Source organism: Dermacentor albipictus, chromosome 1, assembly GCF_038994185.2.
Source record: "Dermacentor albipictus isolate Rhodes 1998 colony chromosome 1, USDA_Dalb.pri_finalv2, whole genome shotgun sequence".
Taxonomy (NCBI): Eukaryota; Metazoa; Arthropoda; class Arachnida; order Ixodida; family Ixodidae; genus Dermacentor; species Dermacentor albipictus.
Window position 1 is genome coordinate 462,234,844 of NC_091821.1, and position 15,758 is coordinate 462,250,601.

General features: G+C 42.4%; 1 protein-coding gene across 19 annotated transcripts in view; it reads left to right on the forward strand.

Moving 5' to 3' along the window:
- LOC135902791 (coiled-coil domain-containing protein AGAP005037-like) overlaps window positions 1–15,758 on the forward strand; it is a 583,363-nt gene that overhangs the window by 547,546 nt on the left and 20,059 nt on the right. For all 19 annotated transcript variants that reach the window (XM_065433040.2, XM_065433057.2, XM_065433042.2 and 16 more), the window contains one exon: window positions 2,118–2,223. In XM_065433040.2, the coding sequence (XP_065289112.2) occupies window positions 2,118–2,223 (106 nt within the window). The remainder of the gene's footprint in view (window positions 1–2,117; window positions 2,224–15,758) is intronic.

A 15,758-nucleotide genomic window follows, 5' to 3' on the forward strand; every position in this document is an offset into this window, starting at 1 on the left:
CTTTCCATTTGGTAGGCCCTAATTGTCGTTCACGTCCTATTCTATTGAAGAACACATCAATAATAAGGAATTTTGTATATTCAAATACCAAATCAAATGTGACTCAACACGGGACTATTAGATTTATATTCAAAATTTAAAACATCCACACACCATTACTATGTGGTGATTCGGGTTGGTTGCAGTTGTGGATTTCTGGGCATTGCAGTTCACTTTCAAAACAGAGCCAAAAATGCATAAAATTAACAAGTCTCATTGCTAGCTGACTAAAGTAAATTTCCCACTGTTTTTTCTTTTTTTTTTTTGAGGAGCGATCTCTGGGCAAAATTAGCTTAATCCACAGCCCAACAATAGTTTTTTTTGGACCTACATACACGATGATGAAGTTTGCCCCGCAACTTAGTAGGCCTTGTTAGCGGGTCCTTGCTTGCGCTGTAGTGTTCGCTAGCCGGTGCTATACCAATAGAGTGATGTCATGTTTGTAGAGTGAAACTCCAATAACGTAATTTGAATCCACAGAATATTGGTACTGAACTTGTGTCACATCAAAGTTGTGTTCGTGGGGGGCAAAATACCTCAGAAGTTTGAACCGCAAAGGGTAAAGAGTGATTTGTTTGAACAAATTTGCCTGGCATGCCATATTAGTTTTTGCAGAAACCCAAAGCAGAAACTGATTGATGAAATGTAGATGGCCGTGTAAATTCTGCTACAACAATCGTGTAAGTGCAAGTCAACTGCTCCATTGCTGTCACGGCAGCAAAATGTGTTCATCACCACAGTGCAAGGTGCAGCAGATTTTCTTTGCACCATCAAATGCAAGGAGATCCGACATCACATGATGCACAGCACTTTAGCACTCGTACTGTCTGATTGACATCACCACCTATGCTGCAGATCAGAGATCAGACCACGCACAGTACTTCTGCATTCATACTAGCTGTCAATTCCAATGTAGAGTAGAGATAAAGGAGCGAGAGAGAAACAAGCTTTAATGATATGTTGGAGATGTTAGCCTGGCTGTTCGCCTGACATGCTACCCAAGGTGCTGGGTGATGATCATGATATATGCAGTGACAAACACTTTAGAGCATGTACAGTCACACACACATACACATACATACACTATAGAGATATCTACAAAGTTTTGTTGAGGCTCGTGTCCCGCAAGAACGTCAGCAGCGCCTTCGTGACGCATAATGCACAGGTGGTGCTTTGCTGTGGGCCGAAAATGTGCTGTAGTGCCAACTTCGAGCCCCGTTGAAGGTGTAGTGATTCCTTCAGAGACTCTCTCTCTGACGCCTAGCGGTAGCATTCGCACGGAACATGTCGCAGGTCTTCAGGGACTTTACATTCAGAGCACATTGGCGACTCCATTTGTTCTCTTGCTGTCTGATTGGCATTATCACTAATGTTGTAGATCAGATAGCATCAACTGGGGTCAAGGTGCTAAAATTATTTTTTTTTTCTTTGGCATTGTCACCTCCACTGCAGATCAGATAACAGCACCCAGGCTCAATACTTTATAATGGTTATTTTTTTTCTGCTACTTTCACCCTTGATGATTCGCTAGCACATTGCAGCGTTACTGCTCTGATACATTTACTTGAACACCAAAAATACAGTGGTGCTGAATCACCCACTCTGTGCAACAGGTAATTGAAAAAAGAAAGTTGATGGAAAAAGACTGTTGCGAAATGTTGTCTCATGTTGGCAAAATTCGCTCTTAGGTTTGTCATTTTCATGTTGTCAGCAAAGCTGTTTAAAACCTGTGGCTCATTTGAGCTCTTACTGGGGAGGCAAGGCTAGCTAACACTTTGTTCAGATCTCCGTTGAAGTTGCGCGCATTATGTTTCATGTAGGGCACTCCCGATGCAGTAGTACATACCAGTATGCATGCTTCGGATGACAGGGAAACTGCAGCAACTTGCAAAAGCATCATGGGTGTTGAGTCACATGGACTACGTTTCACGTGTGCCTTGCCTTATTCCAGCTTTCAGCTCTGAAAACTTGATTTTATGAGGTTCTACCGTGCCAGAATTTCTTTGCAAAACATTCCTCAGGGGAGAGAGAGAGAGAGCATTCACATCCATAAAGGAAATGTTATTGTGTGCACACAGGTTGGCGTCAGTGCAAGAGCAGAGGCATACAGGAGCTCACTCGCTCCCCGAGAAGTCAGCATCAGCAGATGGGCCATACTCCGACGGCGAGGCACACACTGCTCGGGTGAGCGTGCTGCACTTATCAAGCATTTGCAGAAGTGTTGCACGCACATTGCTCGCATTCAAAGGCGTAACCAAAGCTGGCAGAAAAAGTGTGCAGCCTGCCAACTTGCGTTGGCAAAACTCGCAATTCTGGACAAAACGTAGTTCAGTTTTGCTCGTATTAAACCAAGGCTGAACTCTTCACTTTTTGGTTGTGACGATGTGTACTGCACCTTTCGTTTCCTTTGAAACAGAAGTATTTCACCAGACTAAGTTAAATATTCATTGACCTTTCATGTCTACATAGATTCATTGTATTTCATCCTTGGCACCTTCTTTGAGTGGCCGTATTTAACAACACTTATTAGAATATCATTGGTATATCTACATAGATTCATTGTATTTTATCCTTGGCATCTTCTTTGAGTGGCCATGTTTAACTACGCTGATTATAACATCATTCGTATTGAGGCAAGCTTCCTAACATAGCATGTATTGCAACACTTTTTTTGCATCCTGTTGTTGGGTGCTGTGCATTCCTTACATAGTTTCAGCAAACAAATACCTGGTTTGACTGGCATACATGTGCCATCATTTTGTGCTTTTCTGTTAAGTTATCTCAAAGGGTTATATTTGCTACCAGCACCATAGTGATACACGTCTAACCCCATCAAATTTACCTTGGAAAGCATTTCATGTCTGTACTCGCAAGTTCATGTAGCTGCCTCCTTTCAATGTGTACGCACTGTGACACTATTTCCATGCTTTGATAGTTAAACACACAAGTTTTTCACAGTGCTGTAGGATGCATGTTCGCATAGCACAAGCTGCTATATATATCTGCGCATCCAGCTTAGGAAAGTACGCTGCAATGTGCATATGAAAATTTATCTTGTAAGAACAATGGCCGAAGAAAAACATGTTTCAGGCATCATTGAAACCTGGAAAGTATGTCGTTCCTAAGGTATGCGTACTTAATAAAAAGAACTCCTGACATAAATTTTGTTGATGCTTGCATTGAACATGGACAGAACAGTGCAGTGCATTTTGACAGGTTAGAACTTTTGAGAAATTTGCATTCTTCATGTCATAATAAGCATCTCAATGCTGTACCTGCTCATGATATGATCGTGTTGGTGCAAAACAGCTCAGTTCTGTATGCTTCCTCATGAGTGCATGTGTGCACATCTAGTATTGAAAATAGCTATGACTTACCCTAGTTATAATCTGTTTGTGTTAACAACAGCAGTGTCACAGGATTTAGCGTGCAATATGTTTAATGCAATGTGCTCAAAAACAATTATCCCTCTACTTAAAACATTTTGGAAGTTCTTGGTATCAGAAAATTCCAGTAGCTTTAACGAAACCTTCAAGAATTTCCATATCTTCATACATGTATGTGCGCAAAGAATAACCACAGATGAATTGCTGATCAGTAAGTGCTAACCTTAATTAAAATTACTAGTCCCACATAGTGCATCACAAACAAAAACGTGTAGGCTGCATGAATATAGATTTTGAGAGATAGATTTGCTGAGCCATTGGTACAGTTGCAGTGGTTAACAATAAATGAAAGAAATAGCGCACATGTATTGATTTGGGTATTCACAAAGCCTTCGAAAGTGACCTGCTGAGTCCTCTTGGCGATAGTATCGCCTCGGCGACAGTGTTGCTGTCAGGCGCGTGCTGATTAGCTGGTTGAGCGCTATGTCATACGAAGGCGACAGTATCGCCTAGGTGATCACCGCAGAATACATACCGAATTTTTAGAAGTAATTCCCTACCTAATTAGCATCTTAATCGCAGCATCTCACGTAGGCATAGTCTCCTTTAGTTTAACGTATGAGTCAGAAGTTCTAAAGGCTCCTCTGTGCTACTCATTCCCCTGTACGCTGTATGAAAGCTGTAGGCCACATAGTGACAGCCACTTTTAAGTGAAAATAGAAAACAGAGAACTTGCATTGTACCAAGAAATGAAGAATATTTTACTGTTTGACATACAATATGCTTAAGGCAAAGTTTGACTTGGCTCACTGCACACATATTCGAAAACTGTAAATGAGAAAACATTGTTTGCCCTTGTCACAGCAGAGCACTAATTTCTAGATTACCATACGCACGGGACTCATATGCTGGCCACATGCTTTAAGTTTCCCTCGAGAAGTTAATGACTTTATTTAGACCTGACGATTCTCGCTTTGCATTCCTATTTAATTTCTAATTTTTTTTTTCTTGTGCAGTGAGAAATCATGCACGTGTTGACTGGTTGATAAACAGATAATATTGTGGTATAATGTGCATTAGTTGTACAAACTTGAGGCATATTTGTATGGACGCCTTTATAGGTCAACCTGTCACATAATTTGGCCAGAATGACTTCTTTATCTAGAGTGTCAACTTAATTAAAACACTTGGCATGATTTGTCAAGGAAAACTGCATCGCCTGAATTTAATGCTTCATCAGAATAGTGTTTGCCTGAGCTCACTGGTTTCGCATAGCACAATTGGTTTCCAACAGAACATTCTGATATGGATGGTAAGAGACAACGACACATGCTGGTGAAGAGACGACGACCAGCGTGTGTTGTAGTCACTTCCCGTCAGTGTCAGAACGTTCTGCTGGAAACCAGTTGTGCCTAATGCATCTTGTTCTAGTGTATAGTTCCTGCCAGGCAGAGCACACTGAATGGATATGATCAGCCTGTCTTTGCGATTATGTTGGTGAAAAGTGGTCACCGAAGCAAATGTGTGAAGAACGGTAAACTCAAATGAAACGCACTCTTGTGGAGACGTGTTTGCCTAATATTGTCTCCTGAGAAGGGAAGCTTGTACAATGCAGTCATGTTGAAGGCTCTGTTTAGGTGGGCAGAAGTACCAAGAGGTCCTGGTGAACTTCCATTTCACATATATTTGACTGTGACAGATTAATTTAGTTGGACAGTTGGTGCTCTGTTGAACACCCCTAGCACAAATTATGATAAAAATGGACGACTTAGCACTCAACCCCTTGTGGTGCAGTTACCACTGTCGAATAAGTTTGAAGCATAGAGATGCTTTTTATCTGCTCATTAGTCACACCTCCTTAAACAGTTGGTGACCCTCTAAATCGAAAGAACAGGTATACACTTCTTCACTTCTACATTTTTCATGGGTAGATTATGCCTGCCAGTGCTTTCATGTTTGTTAGTAAAGTTAATGAGTTTCAACTTAATGCTAGCAGTGTTTGTACGGTCAAATTAAGGCTTAATTGCAATCTTCTGAGCCTAATTCTTCGAAAAGCAGTGACCGCAAAGCCTTTACGTGATGCTGCTGTCATGTGGCTACACCTAATTATGTGCAGTACACAATATAATGCTTCTTAATCAGGAGATGGACAATCAGAATGTGTTGTCCTGGCAGTAGAATGCATGCAAGTAAGAGCTGCTTGCAAATATCAGCTATATTATGAAAAGTAGCAAATACGATTTTTGAAGCTTGTGGTCAGCTGAAAACTGACCTCTATTTTTCCATTAATGTGCATATGATGTCCTGGCGAGGTTGCGGTCCTTTTATACTGCAAAGCTGGTCATCTGGAATCACGACGACAATGCTTTGCTCATCGCACTGAAGTGATGTACTTTAATGAAAAAGCTTTCTATACTAGCCATGGTCCTGAAAAGTCATTAGTATTTGCTCTTTGAAGGTTACCCGAGCACCCTGTGTCATTTGTCACTTTGCCAGCACAGTCACAACTGTACAGGCTCGGCAGGGGAGAACAGCCAGTTGAAATGCCCCCTACACCGAGCGTGAAACATGACCGCACCTTGGTGCCACGGCAGCGGCCGCCTATGAGTGTGCAGTTTTCTGTGCGCGCAATGTTTTGGCGCCCCCGCCCAGTTTTTCGGGGCCCCATCCGCCGCAACAGGCTCTCAGGTGGGGGCCACTGTGGACCCTGTTGACACCTGTCGTCCTTCTCTCCTCCCCCCGTTAGTCAAGCAGGCAGGCTTGGAAGTGGAGTTCTAATTTCCGGGAGAAAATAGAGTAACTATGGTTCTCTTGTCTGCCTCTTGCTCATATTTATTCCTCGTCTTGTGCTGCTATACAGGCTGCATGTGGCGCCCCACCTCTTGGCCAGATCCCGCTCCTGCCCCGCCCCCATTTATTTGCAGTTTTCTTTGGTTCTGGGATGCGGTTTGTTTGTTTTTCTGTATTTTGCGGTGCCTGGAGTACGATGCCACCGAGCCATTTGGCACCTGGCAGTGGAGACACCCTTGTCAGCTCTGTCGCCATTCGTCTTCTTGTGGGGCTGCGTAACGAAATGTGATGCCACAATATGACTTTAATGTCGCACGCGATGGAGATCGGGCGCAACAAGCATCGTCATGGCGCTACTGCTAGTGTTTTACGCTGGCGCTTACGAAAGCACATTGCAACATTACTGAATCTGGTGAAGCGCGATCTCATGTTCACCATATGACAACCCTTTCAGGACTGCCCTGCCTCCACGATTGTCTGAATGGAAATGATGGGTAAAGCTGAAAGCTTAGCTTGCTGAATATTTTTGAATCTTTGCACTCTTATTTCTGGCTATAATGCATTTAATGATATAGTGTTAGGAGCATGCTTCAAGTGGCATCTCAGATTAACTGGATTCGACTCGCACACAAGCACAAGCACAGTTCAGGCTAAAACTATTTCTTTTGTACTGTGCAGTTGTCGTTGAGAATCTTCATAGTTTATAGTGCAGAAAACTATTAATTTTAATGAATATAAGTTTGTTCTCATAAGAACTCCAAATTAATTCAGAAATGAATTGTCTGTGCTTTAGAAACAGCTTCCGTTCGAAAGCACATCACCAACTTTTCCCACACACATACACATTTATTTTTTTTGGCTTTTACTCTAGCAAACTTTGTTTCTATAAGATGCTGTCAAATTTGTAAGTGCTCACCCAGCTGGTCTGACAAACATAAATGGCTCTGCTTGGCAGCTATAATATACCTAAAAACTGTAAAAGAAATTGAAGACAGCAACTTTGAATAACAAAAACAAATAAGTAGACTTCCGTTAATTCAACTCTGTTTAATTCCATTCTGCAGTTAATTCGATCCCAGAAAAAATTAAGGCCAGAGTGCATATGTTTCCATGAGATAAAATGTTGTTTTTTTCGATCCTGAAAACAGGCCTCGCCAGGTCATTCCAACTTGACTGGTCAACTTGCACCTGCCAGACGTCAATACCGATGGTTTCAATGTTTGTTTAGGTGCACATCGGGAAACGTGAATGGGCCAAAAGCACCAATCTTAGGCCTGCTTTCTTAGATTTTGATGTGAGAATGGCAGCTCACAGTGAATGATTACATGGCCTGAAAATTGTCTAGGCATGATAAACGGATACGAAACCAAAACTGCTTTTGTGGCATTAACAACAACCTATGGTCGAAGCTGGGTCATTGCCACCATCATCACAAGGTGGCGTCCGAACAAGCCATGTAATATAGCAGCCACTATTGCTGCTTTCAGGCTTGAATTAAAAAATCTCATTCAAAAGATGTCATTCTGTGTGCTGAACTAGTGGGAACAGAGTTGCAGCATATGTTTTTGGCACTGTGGAGACTTTGGAGAGTATTCTGTAAGTGTTCATTTCATCTCATGCTGAAGTTCTGATTGGCTGGCGGACTGTGGTGGCATGTGAGAAGGGGACAGGTGCCCCTAGCCAAGTAGCATTTCAACATCAGATGAAATGGACATGTCCAGAAGGTGGAGACTTGCAGAATAACCCCCTACAAGCCTCACAGGACAAGCTGGCAAAGTGCTTAATCTAGGCGTAGGCCACCATTTTTTTTTTTTTTTAGTGCAGTGGAGGGGTTCGAGAAATGAGGAATATGAAGTGTAACAGATCTGCAGGAGGGCAACATATTGTGATCCATAGACAGCAATAAAAAGCCTCATAATGACGACAATGGCAAATAGTGTCAAAAGGTTTCCATTCTGTGAAAGGAAACTAAAAGTCTCATCTTAATTTTGATCGCAAAAAGGGAGGCATGCTCATTTTTTTGCGTGTTATAAAATTGCGTGCGCTTGAGACTTGGATGCACATTATTTTCTACTATGAACCCAGAATAACTGGGTGTGCACTAGATCTGAGGATGCATTAGAAGGGGTTACCTACTAGAAACGATCCATCGGTGTGTTTGAAATTTTCGGCCTCTACTGTTAATTCGACCCACCAGATATTTCAACGAATTTCCGTCAGTCTCGTCAAGTTCGAATTAACGGAAGTCGACTGTAGCAGGTTGAAAACATTAACAAAATTTGAACAAATACAAGAGGAAGAGCCAGGCTTGTTCAGGACACTTATCAGAATGAGAAAACAACAGGTGGTTTATAAAGTAGGAGCACAGATGTCTCTAAAAGAGGAATGTAGTAAGAGTTGGAGAAAGCATAGAAGTGATAGTATTGTAAAATTTCTAGGTATAGATTGGGCTTACATGGCTGTGGCAGGATAAGGTTGAGTGGATGGTGATGGGAGAGGCCCTTGTCCTGTGGTAAACTTCATCTGGTTGGCAATGATTGGATGAGTAGGCGACCAATGGCGTCACACTGGGGAGGGGCGTTGTCATGCACTGCCCACCACGTGTTCTGCATACACCGAACTCGCGCAAAGCAGCATTGGGCCCTCGGATGTTCGCATGCTCGTCTCACCTGATCTGAAGCGATTTTTGGCATGAGCGTGAGCTTTCTTGGCATGGTCTCGTTTTTGGAGAAGTACTTTCCGAGCAGCAGCTCATGAGCTTGCTGCTCCTTGCTCTGACCCCAATTTCCTGAAATTAATAGTGATAATCTGCTTTGCGAGTACTCCTTGAGCGGCGAGCGGTGTTTCTGTTTGCATACTGCCTTTGTTCATGCTTTTCTGTTGAGTTTTTGTCTCGTGTCGACGTTGCATTGGACTCTTTTCAGAATTATTAGTTTTGCGCCCGTTTTTTGCATTGAAAATATTTTTACAAGTGTTCTTATGACAATTTTTTGGAATGTCTGACAACACTTAAAGCATAGCTTTTTTGATAAGTGTAACTGAAAATATAATTAAATGTAAAGACAACAAAGTTTTTGACATTGAACACTAATATGATGCATTACAAGCTTTTCCAGACAAAGAGCTTTTTGATCGAGCACATATTTTTGATTGTTTTTTTAGTCCTGTGTTTAGTTGTGCTTCAATGTTTCTTTTTAGTGTTACACCATTTTCTTTCTGCCTACATCCGTGCTTCTTTGTGGTGAATTGTGGGTTGAGTGGATCAAGGTTCTTGAGTTTCTTACGTTCTTTATTTTGCTCTCCCCCTCGAACCAATACTGCAGCCTGTGGAGAGGGTACTCCACACTGGGATGGTCGGATAAGGTTGGTGTCAAAAGAGTGCGAAGCCTGATTTTGAGCCCGAGCATGTTCCTCGGTAGTTGAAGCTCTTGGAGGTCTCTCCTTCGCTACAGGTTTTCTTTCGATTTTTTTTTTTTTGAACATTAGTAACGGTGCTGTGTAACAACGTCGAATGAAGGCTGAAACAGCAATTGGAAGCTGTTACAGCCTGAATATTTACACATGATGTCAATCTCACGTCCAAGCTTATGGTACCCCTTTTCAGTTTTTGGCTTTACTGTGTCTCCTTGCCTAAATCTTTGATTAGATGTGGTCGTTTCATGGGAAGAATCAGCATAATTTTCCAGTGCTGTAAGCTTGAACCTCATAACATGTTAAAAAGATTACCAACATGCATTTATGACAGAAGTCCTTTCACTAAAGGTATCTACAGTGGTAGTTAAACTCATAGCATATAGTATCAACAAATTATTACTGCTAAATGGGAGCAGCACATGCATTATGTAATACACAGCATGTAGCTTATTACTACTAAGCCAGATTTAGATGATTTATATTGCGTGTTGTGTTGACCCTTTATGCTCAATTTTTTATACCTTTGAAAAAACCTTGTTGTAAGATATTGAAATAAGATCGTGCCATAGAAATATAACAGCACATTTATTAGTTTCTCATTATTAGTCATTCCATTCACATTTCTCACAATAAATTTGGTTCCATTGACACATGATTTTTTTTTTTAAGGTTACCTTGATTCTTATTGTTATTGTCGAGCTCACATTGGTGCATGTAAATAAACCAATCACAATTCATCACTAAATATGCATGCAAAGACATTAAGGTCTAATTTATTAGAGTGAATTCCTCCGATTGGCCTACAGCAAGTCTACTTCCTTTTTGGCAGGGTATTTCAGCATTCTTTTATTCAGCTTGGGTCCGCTTCTTCGACTGGCTGCCACACTTGTTGTTTCAGTCGGTTTGCTCTGCCATCAGGTATGTTATCCTCTTACACAGGCAAACTTTGACTTGTTCAATTCACCTCTTCGTCAACTCCAATTAGTTAGCAGGGTTGCTGCAGCCTCTCCGATAAACAGAAAATGACGTCTTGACGGAATTTGACAGTGTCCAGTAGGGTAGGCAGTCAAGTGGAAGTCTTGGATCGTGCCAGCTCACTTTTATGGGCCGCACGCAACACTTTCCACAGATATTCAGCCATTTTCCTTTGAATGATTTGGATTTGCAAACTTCAAACTTCTGCTAACCGCTTGTTTGAGGATAGACGTAGCTCCTTGAAAGTGACCAATGTGGTTCAGTGGAGAAGGCCCTAACAATCTCAGATGCGTTGCAAGAAAGTGTGGTGGTAGTTGCATGCATTTTATGGCACAGTAACAGCACCATTGCTGCTAAGGGAGCCAGCATTAGTAATGTACATTGCTGGCAGTAGCACTGTGGGTGGCGTTGGCAGCCCTCAGCACGAAAGAGCAGGGAAGAAATGGAGCTGGGTTCATCACAGACATAGGTAACTTACCAATATAGAGGTAAAGGTTTCAATGAAAAGAAAGGATATAAGGTCAAGCTGGGCAAAATGGTACACTGCGATAGATGTCATGAATTTTTTATTAACCCAAGCAGGCTAGGTGACTATTTTCGCTGCCCTCGTTCAAGGGGGATGTCTTTAGAAACCACCATCATCATCAATCATCAGCCATCGTGGTCTCGTTGTCTGTCATGCTTTGTGGTACACAATGCTGCTGGAGAAGCTTCTCTTTGAAGTGATGTGCTCATTGTAAACAAAGTGCCTGAGAGTCCCGGGAAACCCTGCTGCGTCATACCGTGTTCGCAGAATCGGCTTTGGCAGAGAAGCGTGTGGATTAGGGACGTTAGGCTACAGACGGAGGGGAAGAGCAGAAGCTGCCCCCATAAGCAAATGTGCCTTGGTGTTGCATGGGGAGAGATATCAGGGTCTCCCGGTTTCTTTCCTCCGTGAGCGTGACCACTGCTGATCATTCCAATTCACAAATAGTGGCTAATTCGTTGCCAAAAATACCAACCTCAATGCTTCAAGGTTTAGAAAACTGTCTACAACACACATCCAGGTTGCGTGTACTCACACTTCATTATCAAGAGTGGCGTATCTAGGGGTCGCCGACCAGCCTTCAGTTCCCCTTCCCCCAGCACACAATTTTTCTGGCTGGTGCTCTGCTCCCTTTTATGCTTGGCAGGCTGCCTATGAACAAAGGCGCATGCCCTTCAAACGCCCACCCCAGGCAAGTACAAGATGGTACACACTTTCAGGCAGACCAAGGACCTGCTCAAGGTAATAGTCGCAAAAAAAATTTAATTATGGGGTTTTATGTGCCAAAATCACAATCTAATTATCTTCGACCACCTGGGGTTGTTTAACGTGCCCGTAAAATCTAAGTACTCTGGTGTTTTTGTATTTCGATGAATTCGGCCGCTGTGGCCGGGATTCGATCCCGCAACCTCCATGCTTAGCAGCCCAACACCATAGGCACTAAGCAACTACAGCAGTTGATAATAGTTGCATTATTATGCACCAAGCATGGGAAACTTAACAGAGAATAATGGAACCTTAGCCCCCCCTGAAAAAGAGTCCTGGCTACGCGCCTGATTATCACATCAACGTATGTTGTGTGCAGGTACTAAGGCGTCTTTCAAACCAAGCAAAAGACCATCTACTTGGCCTAGCATATGTAGCATAGATTGGCATCAATCCACGACAAAGCAGAAATGCTGTACTTGAGCTGTATAAATACTTTTTTACTGCATTTACGTGAATAATAATGGATACATTAACACTTCCAAGTTTCCTTCTTTCTTCTTTATGTATTTAAAGGTTATGCCATAAAGATAAGAAAATACTATCAAATTCACATCCTTTGACTTAGCATTTGACTTAGCATTAGACCTACGTTATCTTTATTTTATTGAATTGGTATTACTAAGATTCACCCTCCTGCGACAATGACACATCTCACTCTGCATTTATTTACATTCTGCCTAAATTAGCATCACTACCTTCTTTATTATAACATACTTATCTCTTCAAGTAGGCACCCGCCATCTGATTTCACTGGCATCGGTGCACAAAATGTGTGTCAACGAAGATACATGCTGTGACAAAAACCTATTCAAAAACTATTTTTTTTCTCTCAAATGAAAACATGCTTACGAAAGCATTCATGACGATATGTTTTGTGAGAGGTCGGCATTGCAAGAAAGGAGCGAGATATACCTCCATAATTCAGTGCTCTCCATTGAGGAGATACAATTTGCTGGACGCACCTACTATGCCACGTGTGGTCGCCATGTTATGTCAATGACAGGAGCTGTGACAAAGGATGAATATATGATGCTGAAAAAAAATGGGGGGGGGGGAGGGCAAGGCAGATGCTGGCGTGGGCGTCAACAAAGTGTTTGGCACCTGCGATAGAGGCTCTGCTGCACGAACGTGCCTTCTGGTTTCTTTTTTTTCAATTCTCCTGGGTTGCAACGTGGCATCTAATGTCAGAATGAAATGACATGTAAGTATTGAGGCCCGTTTCATGCAGATACTGCAAAAGTGACTTACAAAATGTATTGTCCTTCAGTCATCATTGATAGGCTTCAGGTTGGTCACTTCTTAAACTTCATACTACTGGCTTGTGGCACCTTTCCTTGTGCATGGGTGCGTCCAAAGTTGATGGCGGTTGTCTGCTATCTCAAAGGTGTATCAGCGTGTTTCAGTGACATCTGTGGTACAAAAGCGGCATGAGAATCTGTTATCGTAGGCTTTCAATTTTATGGGTTAGTTTGCTTCCAAGCAAGCTGTGCTCGCAGATAGGCTTCGCTTCTTTCCCAGCTACTTCTAAGCCTGGTTTGTAAACAGCCCCGAAGCTTTCAACAAGCTGTTTGCTCAACATTAATGCATTTGCATTGGCATTTCTATGGATGTTTAAACCTTTATTCTCTGAGAGCAGCTTCAATTCAACATAAGTTGTGCTCAGCAAATGAATGAGGTGAACAACCATTCCAAAGTGATACTGTCTTTGATACTTGGAAGGCAAATAGCTTATAAAGAATCATGCTTTTTCGAATAGCACAGTCAGTGAGGCAGTCTAACCTCTGAGGATAAAAACGATAGGCCAAAAAATGTAGTTTTTGCTGCAATAGAACAGGAAAGAAGTGAGGGCATAAAATGAAGCAATGGCTCCTTCTAGCCCCATATTTTTGACGCCAGTTATACTTAAACAGGCACCTTAGTTGAGGTGAAAAAATTGCTGTCTCGCACCTTCGCACCTGCATAGGGAGAATTGTTATCCGTCTGAATATAGCAACCTGCAAAGTAGATCTATACATGTTTTCAAAAAAGTAAGTTTCACATAGTCGAAGAAAAATGGCTGAAATGCTATTGCTACTGATGAGAAAGGCTGTCAGTGCCCTTGCAAGTTATTTCGTCACGATACCTCTGTGGAAGCACATTGAGCATATTGATATCAGCGACATGAGATCGACTTCAGATGAAACTTGCGGGAAACAGCTTGCGCCAAAATGCGACATGTCCTGGCTTAGTAGCTTCTATACTCTACACAAATACAGCAGCGAATCAAATGTGCATGTAGTGGAAAATAAATAGACGGAACTGGACAAGGATCTACGTCACAAGTACAGGTATGAAAAAAAGACGCTCCATTAGGCTCTTCAACATCACACTTGCCTATGGAGGCATCTGTGAGGGCTGCTAGTTGGCTTTGCTGCTATGGCAGTCGTCGGTGGAGTCTCTGTCGCCGATGCAATTGTCGGCCGACTTCACAACTCAGTTTCCTGCTTTTCTTTTTCTCTCTGTTTTTTTGCTATTTCAAGTAGGATGAAAGCACTCGTAGCCTGAACGTCCAATGAGCTGGAATGTCCAATTATAGACATTCAGGCATCTTTGGGCATTCATTCTCATCAGACGTTTTGACTTGGTTCGACATTGGCAGAGGCAGCATTGACTGCCCCTTTGATTGGGTAAAAGGTGGATTTCTTACCACAACAGCACCAGGAGGGCACATGTAACTGGCCAACAGAGGCCTTAGGAGAGCACCTGAGATTATAACAAAGCCAGTGTTGCAGGATCTTCAGGGCACCCAAGGGGAAGTGGGGGGAACAAAGCTGCAATGAATTCGGTCTGTGTATTGTGGCCACCAACCCAATTAGACCCGTTAGATATTCAGGCTCTGAATCCCAGGCAAAAGGACCTATCAAGTGACCACTGACTTTTTGACTTCCAAACGTTTAATGTTGGCTTTTGCCATCCTATTCTCTCTATTTGCCTTGTCTGTCTGAAATGGTGACATGCAGTCATAGGCTGATGTAGCAGCTGCAGCTGAAAGACAGAAAACAGGTGGTGTAATTGCCATGGCAACACATGAAGGGCTAAATCTGCCTACAGTAAGCAACAGCCTTAACTACTTAGCTTTGTGCAGATCACGAATTGCTAGTTGGAGGAAATGAAACCGATATTTCTGAACAGAACTTCTAGTCCGTGACACAATAAATAGGAGAAGGTTTATACATGCGCTACTTTTTTGTGCTTTAATGCCCAAGACAGCAAACGGTGATTACGGTGGTTTATTCAGTACATTCTATCAAATTGCTTCTCTGAGCCATCATTGGCTTGAAGTGGTGGAACATTGACTGACTTAGCAGCACCAGCATCTGTATTCATCACAATCGACTGTCTTATGTATTTCTTACTCTTCTTGCTCAGGCAAAACTTATGCAAATTAAGGCTGGCACATTTTTTTTATTGTGGTTCCGGCTGAGTGCCAGAAAGAGTCTTTTGGTTTTGCTTCAAAATATGGAGAAAGAAAAGAGAAGTCCCTGTGATGGGGCTTGATGCGCTGTAACAGGCGTATCGACTAATCCCAGTCAAAGAAGTGCCTTCTTTACAACACTCACCCCGTGTGCCTGGACTGTCGTTGTGCCACCTCTGTGTGCGTCTCTGACAGTATGCACTTGTTTTTATCTTTCCCATTTTTTTTTCTTGTGTGCCTAATCGCGACCTGTGCGATCAACAGTGAAGATGGGGAGACCCCAGAGGCACGGAAACAGGCAACGGTAATCATGTTTCTCCTTACGTAAGGATTGGGGAGCACTCTTTCGGAGTTTTAGCTTAAGAAGCCACCACTTTGCGTATGAAGTTCTGGGAGCGAGCTCCTT